The 15,208-nt window shown below is 47.1% G+C and overlaps 2 protein-coding genes across 2 annotated transcripts; both read right to left on the bottom strand.

Annotated features, from left to right (window-relative positions):
- Nucleotides 1-5,863: 5,863 nt before the first annotated feature.
- LOC123190814 (pentatricopeptide repeat-containing protein At1g80550, mitochondrial-like) lies at nt 5,864-8,073 on the bottom strand. The gene has a single exon (XM_044603543.1). The coding sequence runs from the start codon at nt 7,970-7,972 to the stop codon at nt 6,662-6,664; it is 1,311 nt and encodes a 436-aa protein (XP_044459478.1). The 5' UTR covers nt 7,973-8,073; the 3' UTR covers nt 5,864-6,661.
- Nucleotides 8,074-8,283: 210 nt separating this feature from the next.
- LOC123190813 (probable cyclic nucleotide-gated ion channel 5) lies at nt 8,284-15,005 on the bottom strand. The gene is made up of 8 exons (XM_044603541.1): nt 14,757-15,005; nt 13,982-14,191; nt 12,665-13,238; nt 12,153-12,365; nt 11,386-11,684; nt 9,546-9,657; nt 9,233-9,469; nt 8,284-9,151 (listed from the first exon to the last, which is right to left on the bottom strand). Exons 2-8 carry the CDS (start codon nt 14,008-14,010, stop codon nt 8,465-8,467), a joined length of 2,151 nt encoding a protein of 716 aa, XP_044459476.1. The 5' UTR covers nt 14,011-14,191; nt 14,757-15,005; the 3' UTR covers nt 8,284-8,464.
- Between the last annotated feature and the right edge of the window lie 203 nt (nt 15,006-15,208).

The raw sequence follows: 15,208 nt of genomic DNA on the forward strand, positions 1-15,208 counted from the left end.
GATATTTCTGATAGATGTTCATGTTAGTGTAGCAAGTGTGCTTGCCAAATGTGATACACTATGGCATTGCTTCGTTGGTGCAAAGTTAAATAAAAGTAAGTGTATCATTTGGACGTAACATTTGACGTTATACTTGTTTATTTGTTTGTTTTGCATGGGCGAAAATGCTTAAGTTTTTCCCTTGAAAATTTATGGGTGCCACTTGGGCGTGACAATGAACATATACATTTGTTTTCAATGTTTTTTGACATTTGTACAATACATTTGGCACGCGGGAGCATGTGCTCTCTAGAGCCAAAATGGATTTCCGAACGAGTAAAATACTTTATTTGTTACTGTCCAATTCGGGACGGAAGGTGTGCATGCATGCAGTCAATAAGGTCCATCCATCAAATCTGAAGAGAGAATATAGTATATACTTGCCATGTCGACAGGGCTAGAAAAGGAATGGCCTGGGAGGGAGATGCATGCATGGATGGTGCAACGCCGGACGAGGGAGGAAGAAAGCGTCATTGCTTTTCACGGTCGTTGCACTGTGCCACTTGGCTCAAGGCGTCGGGACACGTACGACCCGCGCCGCTCGTCTTTTTTACGCGCGCCGGATTGGACGTCAGATCCAGGGGCCTCGTGCCCGTGGGGCAGCACATGATCGATCCTGCACTATACCAATTATATCCTAAACTTCCATATCAAAAAAAAAGTTATCCAACTTGACTAATCAACGTGATATCAAAGCAGACAAGGAACAGTCGCAGATAAGAAACGGTTTAGGGCATTTTCAAAGCTGGCCCGCAAATGTCTCTGGTGTATGTCCGTTTTTATGCCTGGACGTGGTATGTGGACATGATGCAGAAGGAAGTCATTCGAAGTTATTCACAAATTAATCAGGTTGAGAGGCGAGAGAATAGAGGGGGAACATGCATACGATGGGATTTGTGGTGTGGTGTCCGGTTGGGAGAAGAGAGAGAGGAGAGGAGGATCATGCATGTGAAAAGAGAGAAAAGAGAGAAGATCATACGGAGTCTTTGTGTTGGTCAAGTGCATGTCTAGACTTCGGCAAAATTCCCCCACGTTTGTTTCTAGGATACCGAAATCTGTATGTCTGAACTGTTCATAAGGGAGCATTTGAGTTCGGGAACAGAATATGACTTTTGCGAAGGAAGTATGTTCCTTCGGTAAACAAACCATGTTGTCTTTCTTTTTCTTCCTAAAATCAAAGTTGACTTTTTATCATCATCTTTTGCTCAGTCAATCTATCCCTTTACCTTGTCTTCTCAGTTATCTCACTCGCCCACAGTCTACAACAGTTCCGCCTTGCCTCTCGTGCCTTACTCAACCACCATTTTTGTCGGTCCTACTGTTGCCTCAAGCCATCGATCCCTCCACCCCGCCCCCCTAGAGTCACAAGTTTCTTCTCCGGTGTAGTTTCGCACCCCAACCCTATTCCGCACCACGGACACAAAACTACATCATTGCCACTGCTCCCTGTCCTTGCAGTCTCAAACTCAACACAAGCCCTCTGGCATCACATCATTGTTGCTCATGCTTCAGGCCATGCCCGCCCGCCCGCCCGTTGTCGCTGCCCCCCTCATCGCCTTATTCACCCAGATACTCATTTGTTGCTTCAAGCTTATTGCGCTTTAGAAGAAAAAAAGTGCCTACCGCCTAGAAAATGCACATAAAAAATTGGAAGTGTATATTATGGAGGTGGTTAATCATATCGTGTACTCCATTTCAAATAAGTTTGTCCAAGTTCATAGAGAGAAAAAAATCTACATCTACAATGTCAAACACACATCATTACTTCATTAGACGCATCATGATGCGTATTTCATATTACATTTTTTTTTGTAATGTAGATAAAGATAATTTTTCTATGCATTTAGACAAAAATTATGAAGCCTGACTTTTGGGAAAATATTTGCAACTGAGGTTTTGTTGCAGTTTTTATTTTGGCAACATAGGCTTTGTTGTAGAATTTCTTTTTCCGTCTTTATCTTTTGCAACATAACTAATGTTACAGAAGAAACTTGTGCAACATTGTCGATGTTGCAGAAAAAAATCATCGGGAGCCCGCGGCATGTCACGTGGGCCACGTGTTGTGCGAGCGAGGTGGCGGATGGGATCCAAGAAATCAGCCGGTTGAGGGGAATCATTTCCCTTATAATTTGCCGACATGGAATTTTGGGCACGAAGTCCCTCCAGAGTCTCCCTTCTTTTTCATGACGATTCCTCTGTTGACAATTCAAACGTGACACGATCACCGGATCACATGAGAACGTGAGAAGTACGACCCATTTGATCAGCCCAACATTGATGGATGATGTTAGTGAAGCGGTTAGCTCGGTCCTTGACGGGTCGCCAGCTCGGGGAGCCCAGGTGTCGGACCCTGTTGCGGCAGCGGCACGTACGTACGCACAAGGCGTCGTGGTCGAGCGCGTGAGCCTGTCGTTGCCCGGTCGCCACGCGCGCCATCGAACCGGAACAGCGACCGTTCGTGACCGATCGCAACCGCAGCTCGATCCGTTGCGATCCCCGGCGGGTCCCCGTTGCCGGCCGGCCGCGATCGACGACTTGGGCACGCACGGCGCAACAAACGACCCACGGCGATGGATGGATGGATGCGCGGCGCCGATCGGTTGCCATCGCTCACCGGCCGGCGGCTAAAGCTGTGCGCGCCAGCAGCCAGCTGCTGCTGCAGAAGGACACGGCGGCCCCTTTCGGCGGGGACGGGTGGCCGGAGGCGTCGCCACCACGTCTGCCGCCGCGCCGACCGCCAGAGAGAAGGTGTCGGGAGGGAGTGCGTGGGGCCGTGCCGGGCACCGTTCCGTTGGGTGTCGACGCGGGCTTTCACATCTGCCCGTGTGCCGCCCCGGCCCTGCCCGGGTTGCCTGCCTGGAAATGGCACGCCTGGACCATACGTACGGGCGGCGACGGCGACGGCGACGCGATCGGTCTGGCGACGTACGTACGGCCTCGATCGCGGCCGGCCCACGGTGCTGGCGCCCCGCGGTTGCGATCGGCAGCGACGGGGCCGGGCTCGGCCTGTCGTCGACATGTCCCCGGCCTGCGACGTGCCGCCATTACCTTCTTGCTCGCTCCACCTCCACATCAGTACGTACGTACGGTCCCCGATCGACTCCACCACGGACGTCCCAGCTGGAGCGATGGGCCGAGGCGGACGGCACGGCACGTACGGCTCCAGACGCCGCAATCACGCACGTATGCACGCCCCGCGGCCGCCTGCGCCCTGGCCTGACGTACCGTACGTGCATGCAGCTGGGGTCTGGTCGATCTGGTTTTTCCTTGCAGTCACACCAACCGCCTGCACGACGCGGTCAGACCGGCCGTGCCCATCACCCACCGGTGCTATTGCTAACTGTCGCGTACAGTATGTCAGTATGCAGTAGCAGCAACGTTTACATCGGTGCGTACATGCATGCACGTCGTCCGTAGATATCTGTTCCGTCCCGTCTCACGGCAATGTCGCTGTACCAGGCCGGCCAACGGAGACAAAAGAAACCAGCAGGCAGCAGTGTGTTGCTGCCGGCCGGTGTGTACGTGTCTGCAGACAGGCGCGTACACGGCGTGTAACAATGTAGCGTACGGGGGGACGTGGGAGACGGCAGGAATGGCCATGCAGGTGAGGCTGTCGGCAGTCGGCAGTCGGCTACCACCACCAGCCTCTCCTGTAGCTGTATGGATGGATAAGTGGAACATACGGGACGGTGCATGGACTACAGGTGAGCAGACTGTCTACCGAGATCAACGACGCTTACTAACTGTCACGGCCCCGCCTGATCATGCTTTAATTCTTATGGATCGTTGTCTGCCGTTGATCATCATGTGGATTATCATTGTCTCAGGTTCACATTGTAAGGTAGGTGCAGCCGTACATGCATCACAGTTTGAGAGTAGACGTGTAAACAAACAAGAGCTATAGACAGGCCATGCAAGGGTCCGCTCACAGTTTTGAACAGGTAGGTGGAAAACATGCATATATTATCTTCCCACGAAGGCTGCAGCTTCTTATTACTTGAGAATCATCACTGATCCCTCCGTTTACAAGTGCAACTTCACTGACTCACTGACCCAACTCCGACACAGGGAATTGCCACATAAGATAGGAAACATGTATTTCTGTTATATACACAAGTATAAAAACACAAGAGAAATCGTAACCCGCACTGAGAAAAATGTTGCAGCCGTGCAGGTGATACCAAACTCCAGTCACAGGTTTTCCGAGGTTTAAATAAGTCTAGTTTTTTCTTCTTCTGAAAACGTAAAGGGACAAGTGCTCTAGCAATTCATAAGAGAATGGATCGAGTTCATAAGAAAAACGGGTCGATAACCTCGCAAACATCTATCAGGCCATCCAAAACTCTAATCAAGGTGATAAATTACTGGGCAACAGTTTAATTGACCCTGAGGGCTGAGGCCAACAGCATGTACAACCCATAATTAGTCAAAACGATTGACAAGTTCTTTCTTGCACGAGCTTGAGCCATTTTAACGCAGTCAATTACAAATCAATGCTTTGGGTGAAATGCTACAGCTAAAGATAAAAAATTAGTTCAAGGTATCTTCATAATCTACAAGATCCACATCGTCCCAAACAAGTCAGTGGTGCTTGTGCAATCCATGTGACATTTTGAACTTACACTGAGGTTACATGGACAATCCTGGCTGAATCACTCATATCTGTGGTTCCATACAAAATTTAACTGGGAGTAGCAAGCTCTGACACCAGTGTCAAATACTCAAATTCCACCGTCTCCCTAGATAAACATGATGGTCACAAACTGCAAACATGTTCAAATACTCAAATTCCACCGTCTCCCTAGATAAACATGATGGTCACAAACTGCAAACATGTTCGAGCACATGCTGATCTATGGATCAATAAGGACTCTTGTGAAATTTAGTTGACAACTTGGCAATGCATTTTTATCATGTTGAGGAAGAACATCTAGTATTCGGTGTTCGGCTATTCTGCTGTTTGCTAGCCAAAGAATTAATCTGTATTTTTATACAACAGTCGTCCCTTGCCCACACTGAGGAAATTCCCAACAGCCAACCACTGCTATGTGGACCCCCTAAGGACTAGCTTCATCTAACTAGTTTCAGGCAAGCTCCCCTCAGGTTGGGACAGTTACACCTGGTAGAATTTACAACAGATTATCACCGATTCCAACAGTTTGGGGATTGTTTTAGAGTAAGCATAAATTTTCAAATACCTGAGAAAGCGTTTGCAGCTTAATAATCTGGACACCTTTTGTTACCTAGCTGATTTGTCCTAGTTCTAGGCAAGCAAGTTCAACAAGGTGTATTGTTGGCCAAAGCCTATATCAGAAATATATATAGAAACCAGTGACCCTGAGATATGGGTACAACGCAGGGTTTCAAACATCTGCCCCTATACCAGTAAATTCAGAGGAATGAGATAATGCATTTCAAGCCCAATGGATATCAGAGATATAATATGGAGAAGCAATTGATGCCCTGGATTGAGATGTACTTGCAGGGAACACACCCCTCTCAAGCCGTCCATTATACCATCCATTCGTCAAACCTAATGGTTAGCTTACAGTCTATTGAGACCTGAAAGTAAACTCCAGAAAGGTTTAAGATGATTTCTATTACAAGTTAAAATTAAGAGAGGAACGGATTTTCCCCAGCTTGGTCTCACAATAATTTTAATTATGCTTAAGGTTATATGCCTAAAGATGATAGGTACTAGAATATTAGATAAAAGTACAACCTGCACCAGAGAAAGGATGTTTAAGAAGCTATATATATGACCATTTCATTTCGTATCAAGCTGGGTGAGAAGTCAATTTGAAAACATTGCCACATCAAGGACTAATAGAAAGGATATTGAATGAATTAGGAACTGGACACTTTGTCTGTAATGCAACAGTAATACAAGCATAGCATGGTACTAGAATCAAAATTCAAAGGAATGGAAACTTCATTGCAATAGCAGAACTGCCGAGTACATTTACCTGTAATTTGTATAAACAGCTCATGAACCTTCCGGGTATGGTATGCTGCTATTTAAGATTTGGCCGTGACATTAGATTTCCTGCCCATGCTTCCATGGTTTCCTCAGAGAACAGCCCAGTGAAAATATGAGAAAGACCACTATAACTGGTTTCATTTCACTGTAGAACTATAACTGAATGTCCATTCAAGACAAGGTTGTTTGCCTTTAAAGGCATCAATGCTTTAGGTAGTCGGAATGACCATATGGTAAAACCATGGAGTAAAGGGTCATCTAAACCTGTATTATTAATCTTCCTGCCCAGCTCTCAGAAATACATCATTCAGTGTAGAAGCAGGCTAACAGCCTAACTCAGCACTCAGGTCCATCATCAACTCGGCCAACAGCCCAATAGGGTTTTGAGCAACACATCAGCAAGTGCATTGCGTGCAAAACATCCCTTCACTTTCACATGTTGTTTCGGGGAATAACTGCATGAAAGTTGGCAGAAAATTCAACACTACCCATTCTATTTTCCTCCAGTGCCAAAGGCACAAACTAACATTAGATCCCCAACAACGCAGAGCATCATCATTGTTTCAATCACCTTCTGATCCAATGACAACCAGTGGGTAGATGAACATGTTAGTATCAGTTTTTCTGTCTGGCTGCCAGAATTCAGATCACACCACTTAATGCATTATCACAGTCAGAATCTGCTCCTGGCAATTGAGTACCTAGCTCTTTCCTTGGCTTGGGCGAGAGGCCCTTCGCGAGCATCTCCTCGTCGTATTTCCTAGCCAAATCCACCATACCCTTTTCCAGCAATGCATCAATGAGTGTGTTGTATGCAAATGCATCCGGGGTGAGCCCTTGCTCTTCCATTGTCTTCCACACAAAGAACACAGGGCGAAGGAAACCCCAGCGCCCAAACCTCTTTATGAGCATGACATATGTGTCCATCCTCGGCCGGCAGCCCCTCTGGAGCATTTTCTCAAACAGCGCAAGGACCTCCTGCGGGCGGCTCAGGTACTGGAAGAAGCAATGGTAGGTGAGCTCATTGGGCTCGCACCCGGCCTTGTGCATCTGCTGCACAAACGCATAGCCTTCCTTGAACCTCCCTTCCTTGCACAACAGCTTGACGATCGTGTTGAAAGTGGCGGTGTTCGGCCTGCAACCACCATCAATCATCTGCCTGTACATCCGAACGGCGAAATCGACGCCCTCTGCGAGCCCGACGGCGTGGATCGCAGTGTTGTACGCGACGATGTCCACCGGGAGACGCTTCTGCTTCATCTCCTTGAACAGCTTGACGGCCTTCCAGGGCTTCCCTGACTTGGCGAGGGCGTCCATGTAGATGGAGTAGGAGTGGAGGTCCTTGGCGACGCCGCGGGCGTCCATGTCAAGCCAGTGCTGGCGGAGGCGCGCCCAGGCGCGCGCCTTGGCCCAGCCGCGGAGGAGCAGGTTGTGGGTCTTGGTCCCCGGCGGGAAGGGCGGCGGGGCCGCCCGGCCGAGGCAGAGGTGGTGGGCCTCGTCGACGCGGCGGTGGTCGCAGAGCGCGTCGACGAGGAGGTGGAAGGAGGCCTCGTCCCGCAGGCCGACGGAGGCGGCGGTGGACTCGAAGGCCCGCACGGCGTCGTCGACGAGGTTGGCGGCGGCGAGGCGGTTGAGGAGCGCGCGGAGGGCGGGGCGGAGGAAGGCGGGGTCCGAGGGGTCGTGGTGGGCGAGGAGCAGGGCGGTGGCCTGCGGGAACTCGAAGTGCTTGCCGAGGATGTCGACGGCGCGGGAGAGGGTCGACGGGGTCGGCGGCAGGTTGCCGCCGCCCGGGGAGGCGGACCAGTGGAAGAAGTCGAGCGCGCGGCGCCAGTCGTTGGTGTAGAGCGTGAGCGTCTCCTGCACCGCGGCCGCGTCGAGAGGGGCGGGCGGCGCGGCCTCCGGCAGCGTGGAGAAGCGGGCGGCGAGGAGCCGGCGGCGCACCAGGGAGAGCATCCCGCAATCGAGTGTGGTGCGAGTGGACCGACCCTGAATCCTGAAACCTCTTTCCCCCCTTGACCTGACCTGAAACTTCTTCAAATCTCAGCCAAAATCTGAGTCAAACTGATTAAATTCAAATCATATTTCCAGAATTTCAACAAATTTCTGTTAATGGAAATCGGAGAGAGAAGCTCTCTTTTATCAAAAAAAAATCATCTATTTTGATGTCGTCACAGTCTTGCAGATTTTCGGCACAGCGATTTTTGGGCTCAGTGATGTGCAACTCTAGGTGGCAGAGGCATCAAAATTTTCAGGCAACCAGCAAGTAGCAAAACTGAAACATTATACATTTGCATCTTCTATACTCCTTGGAGCAGTAAAACTTTTACAATCATCATCACAATGTTGTGTGCCGCTGCTGTCTTTTGAATTTTGTACACAATCTACATGCCTGAAGTATCAGCTTAATTAATTAGCACAGGTAATTCCCAGTATGGTCTGTTTTTGTTAGTCCGCGTCGTCGACGTCGACGCCAAAATCTGGCTCGGAGGGCTTCGGCACTCTCACAATGGGGAGAGCAGCAGCCTTGCTCCGAAGCCGGTGGACTCCCCGGAGAGCGTTGGCCGCGAACCGGGACGCGTAGATGGTCGCTCCCAGGCTCGGGCCGCTGCTGCTGCTCTGCCGGTTCGCAGCCTCCTCTTCCCTCCGGCGCTGCTCGGCCATTTTCCGCTTGTAGTAGCGGCGCCAGGCCGCCTGGATGAAGCAGGCTCCCCATGTCCTCCACTGCTGCGAGTAAAACCGGAATGTGTGCTGAACTTGCCTGCTGTGCAGCCTCCTGAACTGACTGGCCACAAATTTCAGCTCGTCGGCACGCAGGGAGAATGCCTCGACCTCGCTAAGAGCCTTTACTGTCCTGGACGAAACCGGGAAGTTAGCACCAGACTTGGGATCCAATGCCCAAGTGAGCAGCTCGTCGCCACAGAAAGAACCCTCCTTTAGCTGGACCTTGTTGAAGAATCCACTTCGGCCTCCATCAGTAGTCATACTCTCCAAGGAACCATGGAGAATAAATTGCATCTCATCCACTGGATCACCTTCCCTCAAAATGTATTCATGTTCAGTGTAGAGTGCAGGTCTTAATCGCTCGCATATTGCATCTAGTAGTCTTTCATCCATATTCTCAAACAAAGGTACCTATTCGGCAGCAAAACAGGAGGAAATCAGTGTAGTTCGCTACAAGAATTTCAAAGATACCTGACCAAATATATATCCTACCCTTTTCACTAAACCCAAACAGAGATGGCGTTTGATGTCCCTCCTAAGGTCTTTTGGAAGGGTTTGAACCAAATTTTCTTCATCTACTCCTCTGGTCTCCAACCACCTATACCGTTCATACCGCCTTACTCGTTCTCTGATATCCGGCGGCAGCGATCGGTGATGCATCCACTGCTCAGCATCACGCTTCTTAACTCTCATCTCTTCAAGGCGTATAGCAACTGATTGAAGGTAGGTCTAAAAAGACAATGTTACAACTTAGAATCCGGCAAAACAGGGTGAAAAGATAGTTTGCGATGCATTATCATTCTACCTGCATGTTACCGATGAGGAGCGCAAAGAGAATCAGTCCAAGGATGCATATTGCAATGGAGAATAACACCTCCCAGGGATATGTACTTGTTACAAACCCTTGGCCAAGGGTACTGTTAAATGTAAAGGAAGTTAAACATATCAAGCACAATGAACCACAAATATAAGATATGGAAAAATAATGTACGCTCTAGTCACAAAAAATAGTCATTGTGAAGACAAACAATTACCACGTTAGCTGCTATTTTTTATCATAATATTTTTTAAGGTCGCAAAAAATAATCTATTTTTGAAACTCACAAAAGATCTAGTAAAACGAATTCCATGCTGCCAATACAAAAATTCTATACACTGAAGGTCCATTAGTCTTCAAAAATGTTTGACCAATACAGTCTCTAGGACACTATATCTGAAATCGGAAGAAGTATCCAAACAATGATAGCTGCTCATATAAACCTGCAACAATTAGAATGCAAAGTTGACACCCCAAGCAGAAGGACCCAGGTCAGGGTTCAGAAAATAGCTTTTGCTAGATTTCATGACCTAAGCCAGAAAAATGTGAACAGGCTGGTTTTTGCCTCTTTCCTGGTATGCCATTTTTGCTGCAAGGAACTTAAGATCTTGTGTTCTCTCCATCTTGGATGACTAGTACTCCCTCCATTCCTAAATATAAGCCTTTTTAGAGATTCCAATACGGACTACATACGGAGTAAAATGAGTGAATCTACACTATAAAATATGTCTATATACATCCCTATGTATTCCGTAGTGATTGAAATATCTAAAAGGGCTTATATTTAGAAACGGAAAGAGCAGTATATGCATTCTGTTAAAGGCAGCATATGAAATACAACCACCCTATTTTCAAGTGTATTGAGCTAGGCAGCTAGCACAACAGGAAACCCAGAACCTGCAGCGGCCAGTTCCCTTTAGTTCTCTGTAAACCCCGATAATCAAAAAGTGTACAGCTGGAAAGAAGGCCAGTTTAAGGGGCTGTTTGGTTCTATGCCTTGCATTGCCACACTTTGCCATACACTTTCTGCCAAGCTTGCCTAAGGTTAGTTCAATAAAATGAGAGCCACAAGTTGGCAATCCTAAGGGAATCATGCCACACTTTTTGTGAGTATGTAATGTAGGGCCCTAGTGTGGCTTGAACCAAACACCCACCTAAGTTGGTCAAACTTGCCTAACCTTAGGTGTGGCAACCTTTGGCAAACTTAGTCTCAAACCAAACAAACCCTAAATAGCTAGAAAGTTGGGTGCAACTTTTTGACGCCACGGCAATCATATTTGAATTGGTAAGTTATGTTATAATATTGCTATTTCCAAACAAAATCTAATCTAACACCAGTAAGTCCAGGTTATACTAACAGGATAACACATCATATACAATATCTTATATTCTCACTAGCAATATGGCACACGTTGGCTTTTCAGACCATTAGTATAACCAATATTAACTGGCATGCTATTTCAAATCATACAAAAATAATCTCTGCAAGTTATATGTATGCCACAGCATACAAAGTTAGGAAAGTAGGCAGTTCCTTTACGGGTCTCTAAGATCCACTCCATTTGTTGCTTCCAAGCTCCAATAGTCCAGTTTGTCTGGAGTGGTCATCATGCAGATCCAGGTATCTAACAAAATTTATTTTGCGAGACAGGGAGTGAAATGGACTTTACACACTCCTGCCACGAGAGAAATTCCGTTCCGGTAAAAAATGACTCATTTCGTGGGAACTGTTTAAATCAGAGTTTTTCAAATATATTTTCTTGTGCACAATGAAAGACTTCCTATAGAATAATGAACAGATGTACGGAGTATTGTTTTTTTCTATTACCTTAAATTTTGTAATCCCCACCAGAAGCAATAACAACTTTTAGAGACAAAATTTCCTGGACCAAGTATTCCAGACACCAATGCTTGCTGATAGATACCAAAATTGAAAGAATCATTAGTGCCATTGCACTGATTAAATATTGGGGTACTCGTACTCCAATTTTTGTACTTGTCACTGCTAGCATGATTCTCACTACAATACAAGTAGCTGGGTTCACAACCATCTGTGGCATGACAGTTGACAAGCCAGCAACTATCTTTGCGCTCTATGGATAAGAAGTACCACAGAGTACCAACATTCTGCAACAAACAGCGTATAGAAAAATTACAGGGTTAATCAAGGAAAACATGAGCACCTACGACAAACTATGTTCAGAGAATTATGCTTAACATGATGTAAGACAATAACTATATGTGAGGAGAAAAGGATACCATCAAAAGTTAACTAACAAAAATCATCTAACCATAACTGTAGTCAATTAGTTGACATATTAGCAATGCCTGCAATGTAGAGTATTATGCACAATCTCCAAGTGCTACGAAATCTTTAAACTATCATATCTGACGGGATAACTGAAGAGTTCAGATAGCAAAGATGGTAAATTTTGAAAAGCTACCAGGTATGCAAGGAACCTCAGTGTATCAACAATGTTTCTACTCGAGGCACTAATCATAGTGTAAAAACGCACAGATAATTGTGTGATAATGCTCTCTAGATGAAGATGCACATGGCATGGATAAACAATACATAGCATAGCAATCACTTACATGGCCAGCAAGCATAAACCAGAGAAGATAGTAACCAGCACCAGCCCATGCAGTCTCAATAAAAACACCAGCTGTCCTTTTCAAATCTTTGGTCACAGGGAATATCCTTAGCAACCTTGGAATGTATTGGCACAGGACAACCCAAACCAGTGCATCTTTTGTAGCCAGCACATCTGGACCATCAGAACTGTGGAGATATCTCCAAACAACAATCTGTCGATAACCAACGAGATCATTCAAGGAAAATATGAAAATTGTCTTGAAGTATGCAGTAATCATAGTTCAGGATAGTCGAATACGAATATCAAATTAATGGGACAAATTTAATGCAGCAAAACTGTGCATAGAGCCGGGCTATTGAAATGACAAATAAAAATATCTAACGCTAAAGTGTAAAAGCACTTAAAAGGTTTATCATTTTCATGTAAAAGAAAAGGCTTATTGTTTCAGATAGACCAAGTGACAGTAAAATAACCTTCATACTATTGAAGAGCATGAATGCAGAGAAGTACCTGTGGAAGTGGTAACAGTGCAAAGAAGTCCATTAGAAAGTAACTCTTAATGTAACGCATCGCAATTAGCGTTGGATCAATCACAAGCTCGCCACTTCCAAACACTCGAGAAGATGGAGCAACATAAGCGGTGCGGAATTGAAGAAACACACGGATAAGATAGACAGAGTCAATAATAGTCCGTACTACTGTTGATGTCACTGCCAATTTCTTATCTATACCGATGCAATTTGAGTTGTCGATGATGGGTAGGAAGAAGAAGAGTGGATCAACTGCAACAGCGAAAATACATGACAGGAAGAAAAATCTATTCATTCGCAGCAGGAACTTTTGCTGGGGATCAAATATATTCTTCTTAAAAGATTTAAGATCTTCCGCAAAAGCTGTCTTAGGAGCACCAGATGGATTGGGGTGCCTAAGTGATTTCAGTCTTCCAGAACTCTTTCTCAGCCCTGACATGAATGATCTTAGTGGATTAAACGAATCATAACCGAACCCAGGCATGCTGAACCTCAGGCTGCTCCTCCCACCAATTTCAGATTGTACAGATGATCTAGGGCTAAACTCATCCAGCCTGCATAGAGTATTGATATATAATTAAAACAAATTCAAAAGAGCCCACGGTTAAACAAAAGTAACATAAATATGTGTACGTACAGTGCACAGTGATAAGTTAAATCATATAATGCGTCTGATAGAGTGCTATGATTGAGATTTCTCCCTTATATTTTCTACATCATCACTCCAGCATTAAGGAAAATGTAAAAACAAATACTGGCTGCTTCTCTGTTTATTCTAGGAATAAACATGATGCAACTCTTACAGCAAAATGGGTAAAAGTAAAACCCAGTTTATCTGTTCAACATGACGGAAAAATGTAAAACGAATGACTGGCTTTATCGATTTCTTCCAAAAATTAACATGACATAACTCTTACAGGTAAAACCAGAAGGTAAAAAAAAAAGACCTATTGAAGCTAAGAAAGACAGTGAGAAAGATGCCAGGTATCGGACGAGGGGGTACCATAGGAAGAACTCATGAATATTTGTTGTGGACATGGACTATACAGCAAAAGTGTATGTTTCGGCAACAGGAATACCACTATATACAGGAGAGAACCAAAGCTACAGGAAGGTGTCCAGAGAGAAATTCGTGACAGGAAGGTGTTGAGTACTACAAATGTTCAGGCTTAAGAATTGACAGTCATGACATGTGAAAGAGGAAAAAGGAAAACATTGTCACTTCAAAGTAAATGACCTTTAATACTAGTTATGAAAGCGCATAGCAGGAGTGCCTTTTTAAGCAAAAATGACCAACCTCTTAAAGTCCTCTCTGTGTCTGTCCATGTATTGAGCTTTCTAACCACAATCAAACATACGGCTATGTCAAAGGAAGAGCAAAGCTGGCGAGAGACCCTCCACAGCTCCAATAACTGCCATCAATCAGCCGACCCTTTAGCTGATGTTGTCAAAAGCCGTCCACAGTCCGTCCTTGCACAAAATGCTCTGATCTGTTTGATCAATCACACTGAATGAACACAAAAAACAAGCGTAAGTACAAAAAGGAAGTTGCAAGGTAAGCCTCATCATATACATATAGATGTAGCACAAATGCGGTAGTGGCACACAGAAAAGGAACTGGGGCACTCAAATTGGGAAGCCTGATACATTTAAGGAACGGGTATGGTAGAATCCTGATACAGTAAGTAAAGTGGAGCGGCCTACTATTATTAGCAAGCAAAAAAAGAGGCTGAGCGCTGAAACTCTGCGGCCTCCGCCCGAATTAGGCGCCGCGCCAGCGGAGACCACGCCTCCATTTCCCGATAGGGTACTATGCTGGCAGAGGAACGGAAGTGGTGCCCCCGTGCTGTCTGACTGAATCCGTCCACCGGCCTTCGTCCCTCCCGCGCTGGCTGGGCTGATCCAGATCTACGAGCCGGCAGGGAGCAGCACCAAGCGGCTCCCGGAACGCGGCGATCGAATCGAGGGAACTGCCATGGCAGCATCAAATTCGCTACGCGGCGGCAGCAGCGGCCGAAAGGGAAAAAAAGAGCAGCGAGGAATCGAGGGAGGAGGAGACGGCTGCGGCTCACCTGCGGGCCTCGCGGGGGGGAGAGGCCGGGGGGAGGAGCCGGCCGGCGGCGAGGTCTGGAGGGGAGCGGAGGCGGAGCGGGGCGAGTTGGGGGAAGGGGAGGCGGAAGGCGGAAGCACGGGTTCGGGGAAGGCGAGGAGGGAGGGTGGTAGGCAAGACGAGGCGAAGCGGTCAACGAGGCTTCGCTTCGCTGCGCTGCGGCTGCGGCTTGGGTTGCTGCTGCTGGGTCTGGGTCTGGGTCTGGCTGCTGCTGGGTCTGGGTCTGGGTCTGGCTGCTGCTGGGTTTAGGGTCTGGGTCTGGCTGCTGCTGGGTCCGGGTGGGGAGAGGAGGAAAGGAAACGGACGGGGCGGACGGCGGAGGGACAAGGGGAGCAGGCGCGCACGCGGATTGGCCGGGTTGGCGTTTGGCCCGAGAGCGAGTGAGTGGGGTGGCGGGTTGGCGGAGAGCCAGCG

The sequence above is a fragment of the Triticum aestivum genome, chromosome 2A, assembly GCF_018294505.1.
Source record: "Triticum aestivum cultivar Chinese Spring chromosome 2A, IWGSC CS RefSeq v2.1, whole genome shotgun sequence".
In the NCBI taxonomy this organism is placed as follows: domain Eukaryota; kingdom Viridiplantae; phylum Streptophyta; class Magnoliopsida; order Poales; family Poaceae; genus Triticum; species Triticum aestivum.